At 42.8% G+C, this 18,294-nt stretch overlaps 1 protein-coding gene across 1 annotated transcript; it reads left to right on the forward strand.

The window, feature by feature from the left end:
* Positions 1 to 366: 366 nt before the first annotated feature.
* jkamp (jnk1/mapk8 associated membrane protein) lies at positions 367 to 17,616 on the forward strand. The gene is made up of 7 exons (XM_086127322.1): positions 367 to 475; positions 1,130 to 1,209; positions 4,480 to 4,634; positions 9,702 to 9,908; positions 15,004 to 15,185; positions 15,289 to 15,365; positions 15,979 to 17,616. The coding sequence occupies exons 1-7, from the start codon at positions 469 to 471 to the stop codon at positions 16,195 to 16,197; spliced, it is 927 nt and encodes a 308-aa protein (XP_085983448.1). The 5' UTR covers positions 367 to 468; the 3' UTR covers positions 16,198 to 17,616.
* Positions 17,617 to 18,294: the final 678 nt, after the last annotated feature.

Raw genomic sequence — 18,294 nt, forward strand, 5'->3', positions numbered from 1 at the left:
ATCGGACAGCGCCGGAAAAATATGAGATTAATCTTGAAATGAAAAAGATCCAAATACTAATTATTGTTTTTAATAAAGAATCGTTGAAGATAATTTTCATTGATTTTGGAATGATCTATTCTGAAAAAAAAATGAAAAGTTGGTTTTAATTTTATTTCTGCGAGTGTTGAACCATCCCTTTTTGTGTCCGCGCGTGCGTGCGTGCAGGTGCGTGTGCGTGTGTGTGTTGACGGATAGATATTACCTTTGAACATTTTGTATATCGGTTCACTTGCTTGCATTAATTTGTGGCCTATCTCCCACACCTAATATGGCGGAAGGACTGACGTATTGCAGCAAGGGGATGGCTCAAAGTGGCGTCTACGTGAAAAGCTACGTATGGCAGCGGTAGGTGGCTGAAAACTGTTTCCGCTTTTTGAAGGTCTCAATACCAACTACCTCAACACCGGAGGCGTTGAATTATTTGCCATGATAGGTTTGTGTTGTTTCTTAACATCAGTCAAAAGCTTAAATTTGCTGTTTTCACTCGAGTCTATCTAAACTATGTAGTTAACTGTCACCCACATTCGAATGATCGATGTGCTGGATCGCTAAATCGGATTGAAATTGTGTACATTATGATAGTCTCATAACACGAGCACTACATCTACGAATTACATATATGCATGGATTTTACCAAATGTCATTGTTTATTGATGAGGCAATGCAGCCAGCGAATAGGACTGAATATGTGTACCGGTTCTTGTTTTTTTGAACGTGCTAATTTGCACTTTGGCAGTTGGTCTCAGTACCACAGACCATAGGAATAGAATTGATAGTAGTAGTCGTAATGAAACATGTTGAGTTAAATTTAAGAAGAAAATATCTATTTTCTCCTTATTAGATATATGCGGTTTACAGTTGCATTGTAATGTAGGTATTTGTGTGTTGTCACACAACATTTAGCTTAGCAGAACCAGTTGTAATTTGGGCAATTTATCGACTCTTTTTATTTTCTTAAATACTGCTGCACATTTATGCTTTATAGTACTGATTCAAACTAACTGTCCGAATGCATGTACCATGGATTAACATGTTGAATTTTGTATTCGTAATCAGTAAAATATTTCCATCCATCTATCCCTAGCAGCTGTGGCCATGAGTGCAACATGCCCAGGCCTGTACTGTGGCAGAATAATGTTCAATGGGTCAATGGAAAGAGACTGTGGTGTAAGTATAAACCATATAAACATTTTTTGTGCAGAACTGAAAAGCGTATGTGAATTAACAGTGACTTCAGCATGACTTAGATTTGTTCTTGGTTTTACTGTTTGGTGCTTTCTACCGTCTTTATTACCGATTTGTTTTACTGTTTATTGTATATGTTAAATTGCTCCATGTACAGCACTTTGTATGCAGCGATGGCTGTTTGAAAGTGCTCTATAAATACAGTTGACTTGACTTGACTTGAAACACGATGTGTGTGTGTGTGTTTGTGTATTTCGTGGGGAGAACAAGTATTTGATACACTGCTGATTTTTGAAGTTTTCCCACTTATAAAGCAGGTAGAGGTCCGTAATTTGTATCAAAAGGTACTCTAAAACTATGAGGGACAGAATCTAACAAAAATCTGAAAAATCACAGTAGATGATTTTAAAATAATTAATTAGCATTTTATTGCAGAACAAAAGTATTTGATACATCAGACAAACAGCACTCAATATTTGTTAGAGAAACCTTTGCAATTACAGACAGGGATGAGATTTTTCTGCTTTTTGGCGAAATTCCGCTTTTTTTCCAGTCAAAATGGCCTTTTTTATATTGTTCCAAATCTGTTGAGAACAGTGTTTTTTTTTGGGGGGGGGGGGGTTCTGGTGTTATTTCTGGGCTGCCGGACTTACTTGTCTTTGGCAGACGCTTGACTCATAATTTTTACAAATAAAGTTTGCAAGCATCCATTTCGAATACCGTTTTTTTTCTCACAAAGCGTTAGGTTACCTCGTATACAGGCTAAAACCAATGTTTTACTTGTTGTGATTGGTCGCTATATCAGCAAATGCAAAATCACAACCAACCGTGTTCGCCTTCCTCAACCCCTTTCCCGCAAATTGCGAATGGTTTTGCACAAGGGATGTAGTGTATTGAAATTACTCATTTATGTAGCGTGTATTAAACAAAATGCCGAATGATATCGAGACTCGTGAAGAAGCTAAAGTGCGTCAGATAGATGTGGATCTAAAAAACAAGTTTCGATGGGACTGGTTGGATAGAAAGCTGACGCTGTCCCCATTAGGAACCAGATGATAGAAAACGGCGAAGTGAACACTTGTCTTCCGTCGTGTCTTCCGTTGCATCGGGTGGGCGCTGTGTGTATTTAAAATGAATTAAGCTCCCGCAGCCTTCCGTCTCCATCCGGGTTACGGATAGTGGAACTTCCGCATAAGTAAATTCCGGTAAAATGTAATATCGTTGTCAAAATGTTAATGCATAGGTTTTTATTCCGGGTGAAGCAAATTCCTGTTCATAGAATTCCGGAGATGGGAATATTTACTGTATAGCAAACAGTTTGGGACTTCACTATCACTGTATGAGGTAAGAATCAACAGCTTTTTATCACATTTACACATTTTATGAATACAAGTAATGAACAAATCTTAAAAATGGCAGGGAATGTGTTTCCTTTTTTAGTTTTGATTTTGAGCAGCGAATTTGACATGACATGTTGGTGCTCACCAGGAATGCATAAGCAGAATTGCACAAAGGTCAATGTCAAATTTTCACTTGTAAGAATAGTGAACAATCTTGCGATTTTTTTTCTGTGAAAGTTTCAAGTAGTGTGTACATTGAATACACTTCATCTTTAGCATGTTTAGTATAAAGTGCCAATTTTGTAAGCAAATGGGGAATGGTATTTCAACAAAAAATGTAACATTTTGTTGATAAAATGAATGGTTTTAAGGCTTGAAAATCTCTAAAATCCATTAGCTTCCGGGGGCTTTGCCCCCTGGGCCCCCATCCGGGGCGTTGCCTCTAGACCCCCAGCTGATTTTCAGATTTTTTTCATCACTAGCCACTCTCATCCCTGCAAAGATCAGATGTTTTCTATAGTTCTTCACCAGGTTGTTCAACACTGCAGCAGGGAGTTTGGCCCACTCCTCCATACAGATCTACTCCAGAGCGTTCAGGTTGCGTAGCTGTCGCTGGGCAACACGGACTTTCAGCTCGCTCCAAAGATTTTCGATTGGATTCAGGTTTGGAGACTGGCTAGGCCACTCCAGGACCTTGAGATGCTTCCACCGGAGCCACTCCTTTGTTGACCTGGCTGTGTGTTTTGGGTCGCTGTCATGCTGGAACCCCCCAGCCACGGCCCATTTTCAATGCTCTTACTGAGGGAAGGAGATTGTTGGCCAAGAGCTCACGATACATGGCCCATCCATCCTCCCCTCAATACGGTGCAGTTGTCCTGTCCCCTTTGGAGAAACGCATTCCCAAAGAATGATGTTTCCACCTCCATGCTTCACAGTTGGGATGGTGTTCTTGGGGTTGTACTCATCCTTCCTCTTCCTCCAAAAACAGTGAGAGGAATTTTGACCAAAAAGCTTCACTTTTGTCTCATCAGACCACATGACCTGCTCCCATTCCTCCTCTGGATCATCCACATGGTCATTGGCAAGCTTCAGACGGGCCTTGACATGCGCTGGCTTGAGTGCCTGCAAGGGGGGGCCTTGCATGTGCCGCAGGATTTTAATTCATGATGGTGGAGTGTGTTACTGATGGTTTTCCTTGACACTGTGCTCCCAGTTCTATTCAAGTCATTCACCAGGTCCTGCCGTGTCGTGATGGGCTCATCCCTCAACGTCCTCAGGATCATTGATGCCCCATGAAGAGAGATCTTGCAAGGCACTTCAGACCGAGGGAGACTGACCGTCGTCTTGAATTTCTTCCGTTTTCTGATCATTGCACTAAGAGTTGTTGCCTTCACACCAAGCTGCTTGCCTCTTGTCCTGTAGCCCATCCCAGCCTTTTGCAGGTCTACAGTTTTATCCCTGATGTCCTTGCACAGCGTTCTGGACTTGGCTTTTGTGGAGAGGTTGGAATTTGTTTGATTGAGTGTGTGGACATATGCCGTTTACACAGGTAACGAGTTCAAACATGTGAAGTTAATACAGGACAGAACAGGAGGGGTTCACACATCAGTGGGAGCAGAAATTACTGGTTGATGGGCGATCAAATACTCGTACAATAAAATGTAAATTCATTATTTAAAAAACAACAGTGATTTCTGTATTTTTGTTTTCGATTCAGTCCCTCTTAGTTGAAGAGTACATTTGATACAAATTACAGACCTCGACCTACTTTGTAAGAGGGGAAAACCTCAAAAATCAGCAGTGTATCAAATACTTGTTCGCCTCACTGTATGCGTACTGTATGTGTGTGTGTGTGTATTTATATTAATGTGTGGTAGTCATACGTAATCGTGGTTTTTGTGATCAACTGCAGGTTTGCCCTCGTGGAGAGCGAGCCAACCACCAGAAAGTGTGTGAACGCTGCACCGAGTCTCCTCAACTTTATGATTGGCTCTATCTCGGCTTCATGGCCATGCTACCTCTCATGCTTCATTGGTTCTTCATTGAGTGGTATTCTGGTAAGAAGAGGTGAGGATTATTTTAAAATGCCTAATTGCTCAAATGCAAAACTTGAAACTATGAACCAACTAACAACAGCACTGCAGTATGTATAGTTAGATGCTCAGTCTTCCTGGGTGATGGTAATCTGCGAATTTAAATTGCGGTAACTGGACGTGTTCATGTTGAAGAGGTTTCACCTTTCATCTAAAAGCCTTCTTCAGTTCGATGCTCCGTGGATGTGTTGTTGCCGCCAAACGTGGTCAGTGAAACGACTGTCCTGCATAACAATTGGGCACATGCTCGTCTTGTGGCAAAAGAGCTCATTAGAGCTAACCTTCCCGTGGAATGAGATAATCTGTGGGGGAAGGGATGTCTGGACATTAGTGTCGGCAGACACCATAAACCTCCTCTACTTTGAGATAGCTTTGCGATTGGTGCCTTCTTTGAAACCTTTCAAACCAGCAGTCCTCCCGATCCTCAAAAGATTCTCCCTTCTGGTGGCAGCACCACGCCAGTAAAACACCACTAACAGGGCTGGTTAAAAACCCCCCATAAAAGTCACTTCACCGTCGAATAATGCTTTTTTTTCAATGAAACAATCTTCGCTTGCCGAAACACTTGGTCAACCATTTATTCATTAGGCTTTCTACCATCTGCGCTTTCGTGTCAACTTTCACGACAATGTCTTTCGGCAGTTTTTTTTCTTTTCTTTTTTTTTTTTTTTTGGGGCATAGTAATCCGGCAGGTTTTTTTGGGGGGGGGCATGGTAATCCATGGTGGTTGCAGTGCAGCCCAAAACAGATGCATCCTCCCATGGCCGGTTGTTTTCAATGTGACAGATAATAGCATCTTCCTCTACACGTATATATCAACTTGTCTCACTCTTCTTCCTTTTATGCTCGAGTGCTAACTGGCAGCCATTAGAAAAATCTTTATATAGGCCGCTTCATTAACTCATTCACTCCCAAAGACATTTATATGTTTTTTCAGACTTCACACATTCAATCCCATGTATTTAGGCAGCCATCTCGTTACCTCCGCGTCCCGCGTCCGAGACGCATAATTTTCCCGCGGGATGCACAGTTCCAAATAATGTGCGTTTTTGGGATGCAAGGAAATTTCTCAGTCCAAAAACAAAAACAAAAAACTACGGCAGGCCTGAGGATTTCACGGTAACGATCATTACCGGTAGCGTGTCGTTTCCGTGGCGTCATTTTGACGGTATCGAAAAATTTTTAACCATAAAAGTCACTGCACACGAGTTGACTGTACGCAATCGAATCTCTCCTGTGTGATCAACGCGATTTCACTGTGCCTGTATGGGTGTTTGTGGTGTGGTGTGTGAGTGTGTGAGTGTGTTTCTTCTGATTTACTTTCGTTTTGTTTTGTTTTGTTTTCACTGTTGGGGGGGGGGGCCGGAACAGATAACGTTATGTGCACATGCGGGTTGCTATTTTAGTCCGCAAACTGAGGAATCGCACGGTTCAAAGTTTGAGATGCCGGCGAAAAAAACTCACAAAGGTCTACTAATTACGACATTTAAGAAATGGGAATGCCCTGAGGATGCTGATGGAGAGGTACAGGGAAGGTAGGAAGGAGCTGCACTGTGTATTTGTAGATTTAGAGAAGGCTTATGACAGAGTGCCAAGAGAGGAATTGTGGTTCTGTATGAGGAAGTCAGGGGTTGCAGAGAAGTACGTTAGGTTGGTTCAGGACATGTATGAGAATAGTACAACAGTGGTGAGGTGATAGTGAGAGAACAGAAGAGAACAGGCTAGAGTACAAAAAGATGACAAGGGAAGTGAAGAGAGAAGTGGCCAAGGCCAAACGGGAGGCATATGAGGAGTTATATGAGAGGTTAGACACAAAGGAAGGTGAAAAAGAATTGTACAGGTTGGCGAGACAGAGAAATCAGGCTGGGAAGGATGTACAGCAGGTGAGGTTGATTAAAGACAGAGAGGGAAATGTCATTACGAGTGAGGAAAGTGTGTTGAGGAGATGGAAAGAATACTTTGAGGAGTTGTTAAATGAGGAAAACAATAGGGAACGTAGGAATGAAGAGCCAGAGAGGATTAAGAAGAAGGTCGATCAGGTTAGAAAGGATGAAGTCAGGAAAACATTAAAAAGGATGCAGAGTGGTCAGGCGGTTGGTCCAGATGACATACCAGTGGAGGTATGGAAGTGCTTAGGGGAGGTGTCGGTTGATTTTCTGACTAGGTTGTTTAATAGAATCTTAGACACAAACAAGATTCCTGATGAGTGGAGGAAGAGTGTCCTAGTACCAATTTATAAGAAGAAGAAGAATGTTCAGAGTTGTAGCAACTACAGGGGGATAAAGTTGATGAGCCATACGATGAAGGTTTGGGAAAGAGTAGTTGAAGCCAGGTTGAGACAGGAAGTGGAGATTTGTGAACAGCAGTATGGTTTCATGCCGAGGAAGAGCACCACAGATGCAATATTTGCCCTGAGGATCCTGATGGAGAAGTACAGGGAAGGTAGGAAGGACCTGCACTGCGTATTTGTAGATTTAGAGAAGGCTTATGACAGGGTGCCAAGAGAGGAATTGTGGTTCTGTATGAGGAAGTCAGGAGTTGCAGAGAAGTACGTTAGGTTGGTTCAGGACATGTATGAGAATAGTACAACAGTGGTGAGGTGTGCAGTTGGACGGACAGAAGACTTCAAAGTGGAGGTATGACTGCATCAAGGATCGGCCCTGAGCCCCTTCTTGTTTGCTATGGTGATGGATAGATTGACAGATGAGGTCAGACAGGAGACGCCCTGGACTATGATGTTTGCAGATGATATTGTGATCTGTAGTGAGAGTAGGCAGCAGCTACAAGAAAACCTAGAAAGGTGGAGGTTTGCACGAGAGAGAAGAGGAATGAAGGTCAGTCGTAGTAAGACAGAGTACATGTGCATAAATGAAAGGGAGACCAGTGGAACGGTGAGGTTAGAGTGAGCAGAGGTGGCGAAGGTACAGGAATTTAAGTACCTAGGATCAACAGTGCAGAGCAGCGGAGACTGTGGAAGAGAAGTGAAGAATAGAGTGCAGGCAGGATGGAACAGCTGGAGAAAAGTGTCAGGAGTGATTTGTGATAGAAGGGTGTCAGTTAAGGTGAAGGGAAACGTTTACAGAACAGTTGTGAGACCAGCCATGATGCACGGTCTAGAGACACTAGCAATTGGCAAAAGACAGGAGGCAGAGTTAGAGGTGGCTGAGTTAAAGATGCTGTGATTCTCCTTAGGAGTGGCAATGATGGACAGGATCAGAAATGAGGTCATCAGAGGGACAACTCAGACAGTAAAGTTTGGAGAAAAAGTTAGAGAGGCCAGACTGAGATGGTTTGGACATGTACAGAGAAGGGACAGTGGATACATTGGTAGGAGAATGTTAGAGATGGAGCTACCAGGTAGGAGACAGAGAGGAAGGCCAAAGAGGAGATTCATGGATGCCGTGAGGGAAGACATGCAGGTAGTTGGAGTCAGAATGGAGGATGCAGAGAACAGGGAAAGATGGAAATTAATGACTCGCTGTGGCAACCCCTGAAAAGGGACAAGCCGAAAGGAGAAGAAGAAGAAGAAGAAATGGGAATGCTAGTCTGATTTTTCGTATGAATCGTCCGAAGGGCGTATCACTCAACTCACCTGTGACGTATGCGCAGAATACGAGAGCGAGATACGACGAGAGGCACGATTACGAGGCAAGTTGGTCATTAGATCTATAAGCTAATCGCTATGAAAAATATGATGAAACAGTTTTGGTTATTCTATAATTTACTGGTTGTAGCAGGGTAACTTTATGAATAAAACATTTGTCACAAGGTGTAGTAATGCTAATGTTAACTGTTGGTAGAATTTATGATGACGTGTGTTAAATTCTTTCGTCAAATTGATAGTCGATTACACATGCATCGTCTTGGGAAGAGGATGTCAAGCCACATCAATATATACCAGTAAATTAATCTTTGCAGTGTGAGATTGGAAAAAATACTCTGATTTTGTGGTATGCTGTATTCATGATGCCATATGAGTACAACATATTTTTATCCATTCATTTTTTTGAATAAACTTGGAGTACACAGCTGCTGATGTAATGTTAATTGTTAATGCATAGTTTTCAAACATTTAGCCTTGAAACATTATACTTTTGAGTTTCAGAATTCTTGATTATGAATATCAGTCAAAATAGAAAAATGGGTTCCCATGATGAATGTTTACGGAACGCAAAATTAGTTACCGTGGTTTCCCATTGGGTAATCTGACGGAACCGAAAAACAGTTCCCGTGAATTTCTGAAATCCTCAGGCCTGCAACTGAATTATTTAAATTTTTGCAGCATTTGTTTATATTTGTATGTTTATGTTGTTGTTTGTGTTATTATCATATGCAATTGAATAAGTAGACCATTTCAGAATTCGCATAATGGGACTCATACTTTTCTGATCAGCGAGTCCCTGGGACTCGCTGGGGGGTAAACTGTAAAGTGATCACTGCTTAGGTTTTCTTTTTTTCCAAGACTGAAAGTCAATTTTTTTTTTCTACGGGTCTGAAAATGGCTAGTACTGAATGAGTTAAATAAGCTGCAGAGTTGAAACTATGTGACAAAAGTCGTGGTTTATAGTCCGGAAATTACGGTACTTGAGCATTTATTAAGGGCACTAATGATGACATCATTGCAGACCCCAAGGCACCTATTTTGTGTAAGAAAAACGTCACGGTAAAGCACCGAACAAAAATCCAAAGTATGCATACTGAAACAAAGATCTTGTTTCAGTTCAGTCACAAATGTACTTATTCAGTGTGAAATCATGGCTTTTAAAGCTGATATTTTTGAAGTGAACCTTGACTTATTCTGTTGTACGGAGGGCAATAGCTGGATACATGTTATGTCTTTGCACGTTACGTCTTTGATGTGCCAATTTTGCGGGATCTTTGTTTGATCGAGGCTAGTCCTTGGGAATAGTAATGTTGAAATACCAACAAATTGGACATCAATGAACATCACCAAACAGATTGTGTTGAATCTCAGAGGTTCCGCTGGATTGTTGTTGGGGATGCCAAACCATTAATAACGTCTTTTATTTTCTGACTTCAGTTCCAGTGCTTTGCTACAGCACATCACAGCCTTGTTGGAGTGCAGCGTGTCTGCTGTGGTTACGCTGTTGGTCACAGAGCCAATAGGGATGCTCAGTATCAACTCCTGTCGAGTCCAGATGCTGTCGGACTGGTACACCATGCTGTATAATCCCAGCCCAGACTACATCAACACTTTACACTGCACCCAGGAGGCTGTATACCCACTGTAAGTCCTGACTGCAAATCTTCCTTCTCAAACCGCCACATCCTATTTTTCAACTGAAAACAAATTTTAACAAGAAAAAATCCATTTAAATCATTTCACATTACCAGCAATGCCATTATTTCATAGTGGTCGTATTTCAGTATCTGTCAGAGAATGAAAGTATGCTTCACAAAAAGTGTATAATCACTTTCACTCCAAGTACTGTGTGAAAACAAAAGGATCAACCCCAAAATTGAAATGGGCCAATAACCATTTTCAAGGTATACCACTGTTTTAAAAAGTCAGTTTCAAAACTTTCAAACTCCATCCATCTATTATCTACCGCTTATCCAGGGTCCAGTCGCGGAAGCAGGGAACCCCACACTTCCCTCACTCCAGCTATTTCTTCCAACTTTCCGGAGGGATCCCAAGGCATACCCATGCCAGACAGGAGACGTAATCTGTGCAGCATGTCCCGGATTGTCCGCGGGGGCTCCTGCTGGTGGGATATGCCCAAAACTTCTTACATGGGAGGTGTCCAAGAAGCATCTTAATCAGATGCTCGAACCACCCCATCCGGCTCCTCTCAATGTGGAGGAGCAGTGGCTCGACTCTAAGCCCTTCCCGAATGACTGAACGTCTCACCCTACCTCTAAGGCAAAGCTCAGACAACCTGCGGGGGACACTCATTTCGGCATCTTGTATCCGGGATCTTGTTATTTCGGTAACTACCCATAGCCCGTGGCCATAGGTAAGGGTAGGGTCGAAGATCGACCGCTAAATCGAGAGCTTCGCTCTTCAGTTCAGCTCTTTCTTCACCACGACAGACCGATACAAAGTCCTCATCGCAGCAGACACTGCACTGAACTGTCTATCGATCTTACGCTCCATCCTGCCGTCACTCGTGAACAAGACCCCAACATACTTGAACTCCTCTATTTGGGGCAAAATCTCATCCCTAACCTGGAGAGGGCACTTCATCCTTTTACGACTGAGGACCATGGTCTCAGATTTGGAGGCGCTCATTTTTATTTCATCAGCTTCACATTCGGCTGAGGATCACAGCTTGAAACCGAGAGAACATCATCATCTGCAAAAAACAGAGGTGCAATACTTAGCCAACTAAACCGGCCCCCCTAATCTCCTCAGCTGCGCCGAGAAATTCTGTCTCTAAAAGTTATGAACAGAATTGGTGACAAGGGGCAGCTTTGGTGCAGTCCAACCCTCACTGAAAGTGAATCTGGCAATGCGGACTGGTACATATTCCAAAAAGCATCCACCATAGAACTTGCCAAGAGACGCGGTCAAACGCCTTCTACAAGTCCACTAAACACATGGTGACTGGTTGGGCAAACTCCCATGTACCCTTGAGGACTTTGCCTATTGTCCCACAGCCTGGGCAAAAAAACAAATTTCTTCTCCCAAATCGGAGATTCGACCTCGTGACATACTCTCCTCTCCAGCACCCCTGAATAGATAATACCAGGAAGTTGAGTTATGTGATGCCTCTATAATTGGAACACACCCTCTGGTCCCCTTTCTTGAAAAGAGGGTCTGCCAATCCAGTAACACGTTCCACGTGATGTTGTAGAGGCGTGTCAACCAGGACAGCCCGATAACATTCAGAGCCTTTTGGAACTTTGAGGTAATTGTGACAAACACAGAAGTTTCAGATCGGAGAGGCCATCCCTCGCAATCACGCCCTTCTCACTGTTATTGCTCACGTATTTATTGAAGACACCCAGCATAACGATGCGGTCCCCAGGGGAAGCGTTCTCCCTCCAAGGAATCAAAAAAAGGGTGGGTATTCTGAGCTGCTGTTTGGTGCATTGGCACAAACAATGGTTAGGACCCGTCTCCCCATCCGAAGGTGGAGGGAGGACACCCTCTCGTTCAACGGGGTGAACCCCAACGTACAGGCACAAAACCGGGGGGCAATAATTATGCCCGCACCTGCTCGACGCCTCTCTCAGGATCTCCCATCCCTGTCGAGAGGAATTGCATGAGAGCCCAAGCTGTGTGTCGACGAGCCTGACTGTATCTAGTCAGAAACTCTCTACTTCACACACCAGCTCGAGATGACATTCTATGTCTCTAGAGCTAGTTTCCCGAGCTGGGGATCAGAACGCCAAGGTCCCTAGTCATTTGCCGCCGTTCAGCTCACAGGGCACCTGACCCCTTTGGCCCCTCCCACAGATGGTGAGACCATGGCAAAGGGGACTCACATTGCCTTTTCAGACGCTCAGGTAAGGCCAGTAAAGGGTCACTAGGGCCCCAGTTGTTTGGGAAGTTTTTTGGGCATCGCTACTTGGCAAGAGAAAAGATATGCAGAAATTCCAACATCTCACATTTACAAGAGCACCTCCCATTTCTCTTTGACAAATTTGATATCATGTTAACATTTTTGTAAAACTGTCTTAAAATATGTGCAACTTGCGACACGTTTGTGTGTCTATAATTGGAGAGTTAAATACGATCGACTCACTCTCGAGGTAGATGACTAGGTTAATATTAGCATGATGAACATCGATCGGTTCTTTCTACTCCAATGTTACCTCTAAAAATGGAGAAGATAAAGCAAAAATAACCTGGTACATCTACTGACATAATTAATATGTTCTGGAAGAAAATTTTGTAAATAGATGTAAATGCCCTAATCCAGGGGTGCCCAAACCTTTTGGACCGAAGATCGACTTTTCTTTCAACCAACCTCGCGGGATCGCCCCTTACCGCGCACGCGCGCGCACACACACACACAAACATGCCCACGCCATGATGAGAAGCCAAACACGGAAGCAAGCGATGCACTTTTGCAGCCTGTTGACTATCATAGCTCACACGTACCTTTTTGAAGTGCTTCCCTCAGCTCTCTAGATTCCTATTCTTTGCCCGTGCCCTCGGTGAATTGTTACACGAAGCAAACTCTGAATGAGAATAATGATGATCAAGGATACAGTAAATATTCTTTAGTACGGACTCGTGTTTGCGCTGTCCAATTTGTCCTGATAACAGAAATTTCTCATTTGGGAAATGAGCATAGTACATGTCCTTTATGAACCTGCAAATATGTTGACAAAATGCACGTGTAACAACACAATCAATAAAATACAAAAATATACTGTCCAAAAACAGTTTATAGAACAAAAACTGCAATACAGGTGTATCCAAAAAAAATCACAACAGTAAAATACGTACAGTATTTTAATGTTTATTTTTTTTCTGTCTTGGGAAAAAAAAGTGTCTATTTTGGATTGTTTTGTTGGATGCATTCTTTGGTTTATGACAATGTTTGCCTGCGTGTCATACAGTTTTCTTGCTAGTTGCAAGTAACTGTCCCGTTGATCACCGATGTCTGGTAATTCTTGTGCATACTGAAGGATTTTTGTTGCCATTTGCATTGCTTCCTTGCTGGATGGTGGCTTGTCATCAGGAGTTGAATCGATGCCTTGTTTAAAGTTTCGTAGATTTGCGTCTTTCCGACTCCAAGTGTCTGCTGGATTTTTTTTACTTTGTGTCCAGCCTCGCTAAAACGGATGCATTTCACTCGCTCCACTACAGTCGTTACAGTTCTTCTACGTTTCGATGCCATGATCTACACGACGTAAGTGAATAAAGTTAAAATCTTTTGCAATTACAGTAAAATGCACGCCAATAAAAGTCACTTACACGTCGTCGTTTCGATTCTGATGATCGAAAAACGTGAAGTGAAAACGTGTCTCAGCGTGGTGTCTTTTCCGTCGCATCGGGTGGGGGTTGCGTGTATTTAAGCTCCCGCGGCATTACGCCTCCATCCGGGTTACGGCTAGTGGATTTTCCGCTTACGTAAGTTCCGGTAACACGTAATATCGTAGTCAAAATGTTAATGCATAGGTTTTTGTTACGGGTGAAGGATATTCCTTTTCATAGAATTCCGGGGATGGGAATATTTACTGTATAGTGCAGCAGCTCTGATCACAAGCTGCATTTGCAGACTGCTGAGCGCTAACAACTTCCACTGACGTACGTCACGCGCCACTGTAGGTTAAAGATTTACCTGCTTTATTTTATTTTATTTTTAAAATATTTTTTGGGGAAAATGAGACTGATAGGATGATTAGGATGCAGTGTACATTAACACAAAAAATATATATTACTAACATGTACAAAGACACACAAATGTTTGTTTGTTTTCTCCTCTACACCTTTGGATCTAACTGGGACGAGTCCTAGATCTACCGGTCGATCAGGATCGACGTAATGGGCACCCCTGCCCTAATCCATTCCAAGCCCCGCACCATTCAGACAAATGTTTGAATTATAAAAATGCTTCAAAATATGTAACAAATGCATGTTACAGTTACATTATCACACAATAAATGAGAATTGTGTATAATGTAAAAGACAAAGAATAAAAATGATGGCCATTTACTTTTAACTGCAGCCTCATCGTTTTTTTGCCCTCTTTAGTCCATATTCTCTCTCAGAAGAAGTGCTTTTTGCCTGGTGTTTTGTCAAGAACTGATCTAAGGATGTTTGCTTTTGTCGGCTTTTAACAATCCTTCGAAAATGTCCAAGGCAAACATCAGCCGAGTGAGCGATCGCCCGACTGGTGAACACTTTCTGGGTGATTCACATTTACGTAAAACAATCGGAACGCCTCACGGCCGGGGGGGCGAATGAAGAGACGCCGCAAAGACTAACAGTATATAATCTATCAATACACACAGACACTTAGGGTAGAAGTCCCTCTTAGCTAATGGGATGCCAGGATGATGATCGGTAAAAGCCAATGGCAGAGCAGCTATAAGTATGTTGCGTTCAGGAAACTCAGAGCTGCGAGTAGCAGTCCAGACTGTATTTTTACCTTTCATATCTTGAAATTTCTTTCGTAACAAGAAACAATATTTTCCTGTGGAGGCGTTTCGTAACTTGACAAATTCATATGAAGAGACGTTCATAAGTAGAGATACCACTGCACTCATTTTATGACAAATAAGCACCTTTAACGCACCACTTGTGCAGGTTGCCGACAAAAAAGTGTCAGTGGATTTGCAAAGAACACATGTACAAAAACATATTGGTCAGAAATGAGTCAAATGTAAGTCTAATTGAGTTTGTTCTGAATTCTCTTTCTCAGCTATACCATCGTGTTAATCTACTATGCCTTCTGCTTGGTGCTGATGATGCTACTGCGCCCTCTGTTGGTTAAAAAGATAGCATGTGGTCTGGGCAAATCTGATCGATTTAAGAGCATCTATGCTGCTCTGTACTTCTTCCCAATCCTGACTGTGCTCCAGGCTGTTGGGGGAGGATTGCTCTGTGAGTATGCTCTTCTGCTCCTCTGCTGTTCCTCAGATCATTTTGACCATCACTCAAATCATGCTCTGTTTAGTTATTTTACATGACCATTTGTTTGTTTCAGATTATGCGTTTCCCTATATAATACTCGTCCTCTCCCTCGTCACTCTGGCCGTATACATGTCTGCCTCTGAGATACAGGTAAGAATATTCGTACTCTATGCACTGTACATACTGTACATATAGGAGAGGAGAGGTGAAAATGGAGGAGCTTGAGAGAGTTCTCGGCCCAATGAATGGAAAATATGCATTCCAAAAACGCCCTGACGGCACTATTGATGAAGGTAGTGTTGTGCCTAATTTGGAAGGACTTTGCTTACCACCGAAGCAGTTCAAGTTTAGCCTCCTACATCAATGCAAAGCACCCAGTCGCGAGTGCAGCTACAGCTAACGTTAGCACCGAAAGCGTTAGCAGTAGAGTGAGCCATAGCAAAGCTCTTCGCCAAACTAAACTCAAGAACACCACCCCGCGTACGAGACATGAAGTCATCATAGCTGCTGTGTCCTCTGTAGCCTACTAGAAGCGATTGATGTTTATTTCAGCACTTTATTTTGTAATGATGAACAGTGTTCTTTCTGAAGTGCTAATTTACAACACTTTAAGGGTCTGTTTTATATACTTTGTATTATCTGAAATTTAACAATGTTTTGTTTCGGCCTAGTTAACCTCTCAGATTCATGTTGTTGTTCAGGGTTGCTAACGCTAGCGAGCTGGTTTCTTTTCTCTCTTTGTGTTCTGCCACTTTCCAAACAGTCCTTCAAGAACCTGGTTGCCAAGAAGAAGCGCTTGGTCATCCTGTTCAGTCACTGGTTGCTCCACGCGTATGGCATCATCTCGATCTCACGCCTGGACAAACTGGAGCAGGACTTGCCACTGTTGGCCTTGGTGCCCGGTCCTGCTTTGTTCTACATTGCTACAGCTAAGTTCACAGAGCCAAGTCGCATTCTGTCAGAGGGTGGGAGCGGACACTGAAACTCCAAGTAATGGTTTCGAAACCAGATGTATGTTATAGCCTCTTACCCCACGGTTGTGTCATGTTCTTATGCAAGTATATATATTTTCTGGATAATTTCTGTGAACAAAATAGATGTACACTGTCACGCATGTCTCGAAACCCGTCATTTACAGAACAGTCATGGAAATATGTACGTTAATTCCAGTATAAATAATGCAAATACAGTGATCCCTCGCTCTATCGCGGTTCGTTTCGCGCAGCTTCAGTGCATCAGGTTTTTTTTCCCCAAAGTACTGTATTCGAAAAAATTGCGGAATGACTCAAAGGTTTTGTGCATGGCTGTAACTTGATTGGTTCCCAGCCCTGACGTCCATCAATGACAGCACTAGTGGATCTATCCCACGTGGGGTGGCGGGGAGGGAGGGGGGTTGAGAAGATGCACAGCCAATCAACATGGCTTTGCATCTTCTCAGCCCCGCCCAGCACCCGCCCTTCTGTCTTATCACGTGGGTTACTCTTTAATCTTTGATCAGTGTCTAAGTGTTGTTTACAGTGTGTGTGTGTGTTTTAGTGCGCTCAGCTCACGTGCGAACGACCACGTGGGGCACGTCTGTGTGTGTGTATGTGTGTGGCTGAGAGAGAGAGGGAGGGAGGCAGTGAGGGAGGGGGGGAGAGAGAGAGAGAAGGCTTATAAGAAAAAAGAAGCAGTGTCTCTTCCATCCTTAATTGTCTAATCATTAACACATCGGCTGCACGCCTCGGGATCGCTGGCCTGTTCACATACAGCACATTTGAAATTTCGTTCCTCTCACATTTTTGGGCTTTTTTAAAAATAAATCCTACTTCACGGATTTCACTTCTCATGGGTTCTTTTTGGAACGTAACCCCCACGATAAAAGAGGGATTACTGTATTGTCTCTGTGACTTTATAAAATGGGGACTGACACGGATATCAGAATATTTTGTCTTCAATAAACCAAGGTCAAATTTCATGTGGCTTGAAGCCAAAGAATCATGAATGTCCATTTTTGAATTCTTGGACTGTAAATGTTTCCTTACATTTTCTATAGTCACAGTTTGTGATAGTCGTGTGAACATCTCAATGGTTCAAGAGAGAGTAAATTTAAAATGTCAGGACATTTAAGTCCCAAAATGAAAGGAGACTTCAAATAGCCGTGCAGCAAAAGGACATGGAACTGCAACTTTTGTATCTGAACTGCCGCTGTGAAGGAAACTATTGTTCTGAATGGAGATTTTTTTTATAGGTATTTATCATTGGATTGTTATTTTTGGTTTTATGTACAACTGTAGTGATGTGTAAGTGCTATATATTCCTGTACTGTAAAGTTGAGTTGACTAAGATATGTATTTTTTCCCCCCAGGTTTATACGACAGTCTTCTGTTATTTCAAAAATGAGGTTAAAACACTGACAGTGTGCTGTGTGTGTTTTTTTTTTTTGCTAGTCTAAGAGTATGTGAGTGTCCTAAGTTTATGGTGGTGAACAGTGGCGGACGCTGGTCTGTCAAAGAGGGAGCTCAATTTTGGCCGACATCATAAAATGTGTCCGTTGATTTATACGTGAATTCTACTCTCCGTTCCTTTTCAAGAAAATGATCTGTGACCCTGTCATACCAGCAAGGCGTCTTTTCCAGGGACTTAGTGTCCTACAACTACAGGAACTACAATAAAACCCACCAGAAATAAAAGATTAATTTGTCGCAAGTTGTTTACAACAAAGAGAGTCGCTAAAATGATGAACTCAGAACAGAATGCGAATTGAAAAATTGCTCACACGGATGCCAACACTAAAAGGTCGGTGATTGGCTCATTTCGATGTCAATCAAATTGGCACACAGGCTCCGACAGATCATCCAATCTGATGCCAGTCCCAGAGACGCCGAGCGTCCGTGGGCGGGACAAAAACCAGCTTGTATCCAATGACAATGGAATCCGTTCAACGCATTGGGAATACCTACCGTGAACTCTGCGGACGCTCGGCGTCTGGGCAGTAGACGCTCTGCGGACGCTCAGTGTCCACCGTTTAAAGCACAGCGACGCTGCGGGAATGAATGAGAAGGGAGTCGCGTCGTAACCAGTAAGAAGAAGCTGATTC

This window comes from Hippocampus guttulatus, chromosome 13 (assembly GCF_054856545.1).
Source record: "Hippocampus guttulatus isolate MCC_2025c chromosome 13, RoL_Hgut_1.0, whole genome shotgun sequence".
Taxonomy (NCBI): domain Eukaryota; kingdom Metazoa; phylum Chordata; class Actinopteri; order Syngnathiformes; family Syngnathidae; genus Hippocampus; species Hippocampus guttulatus.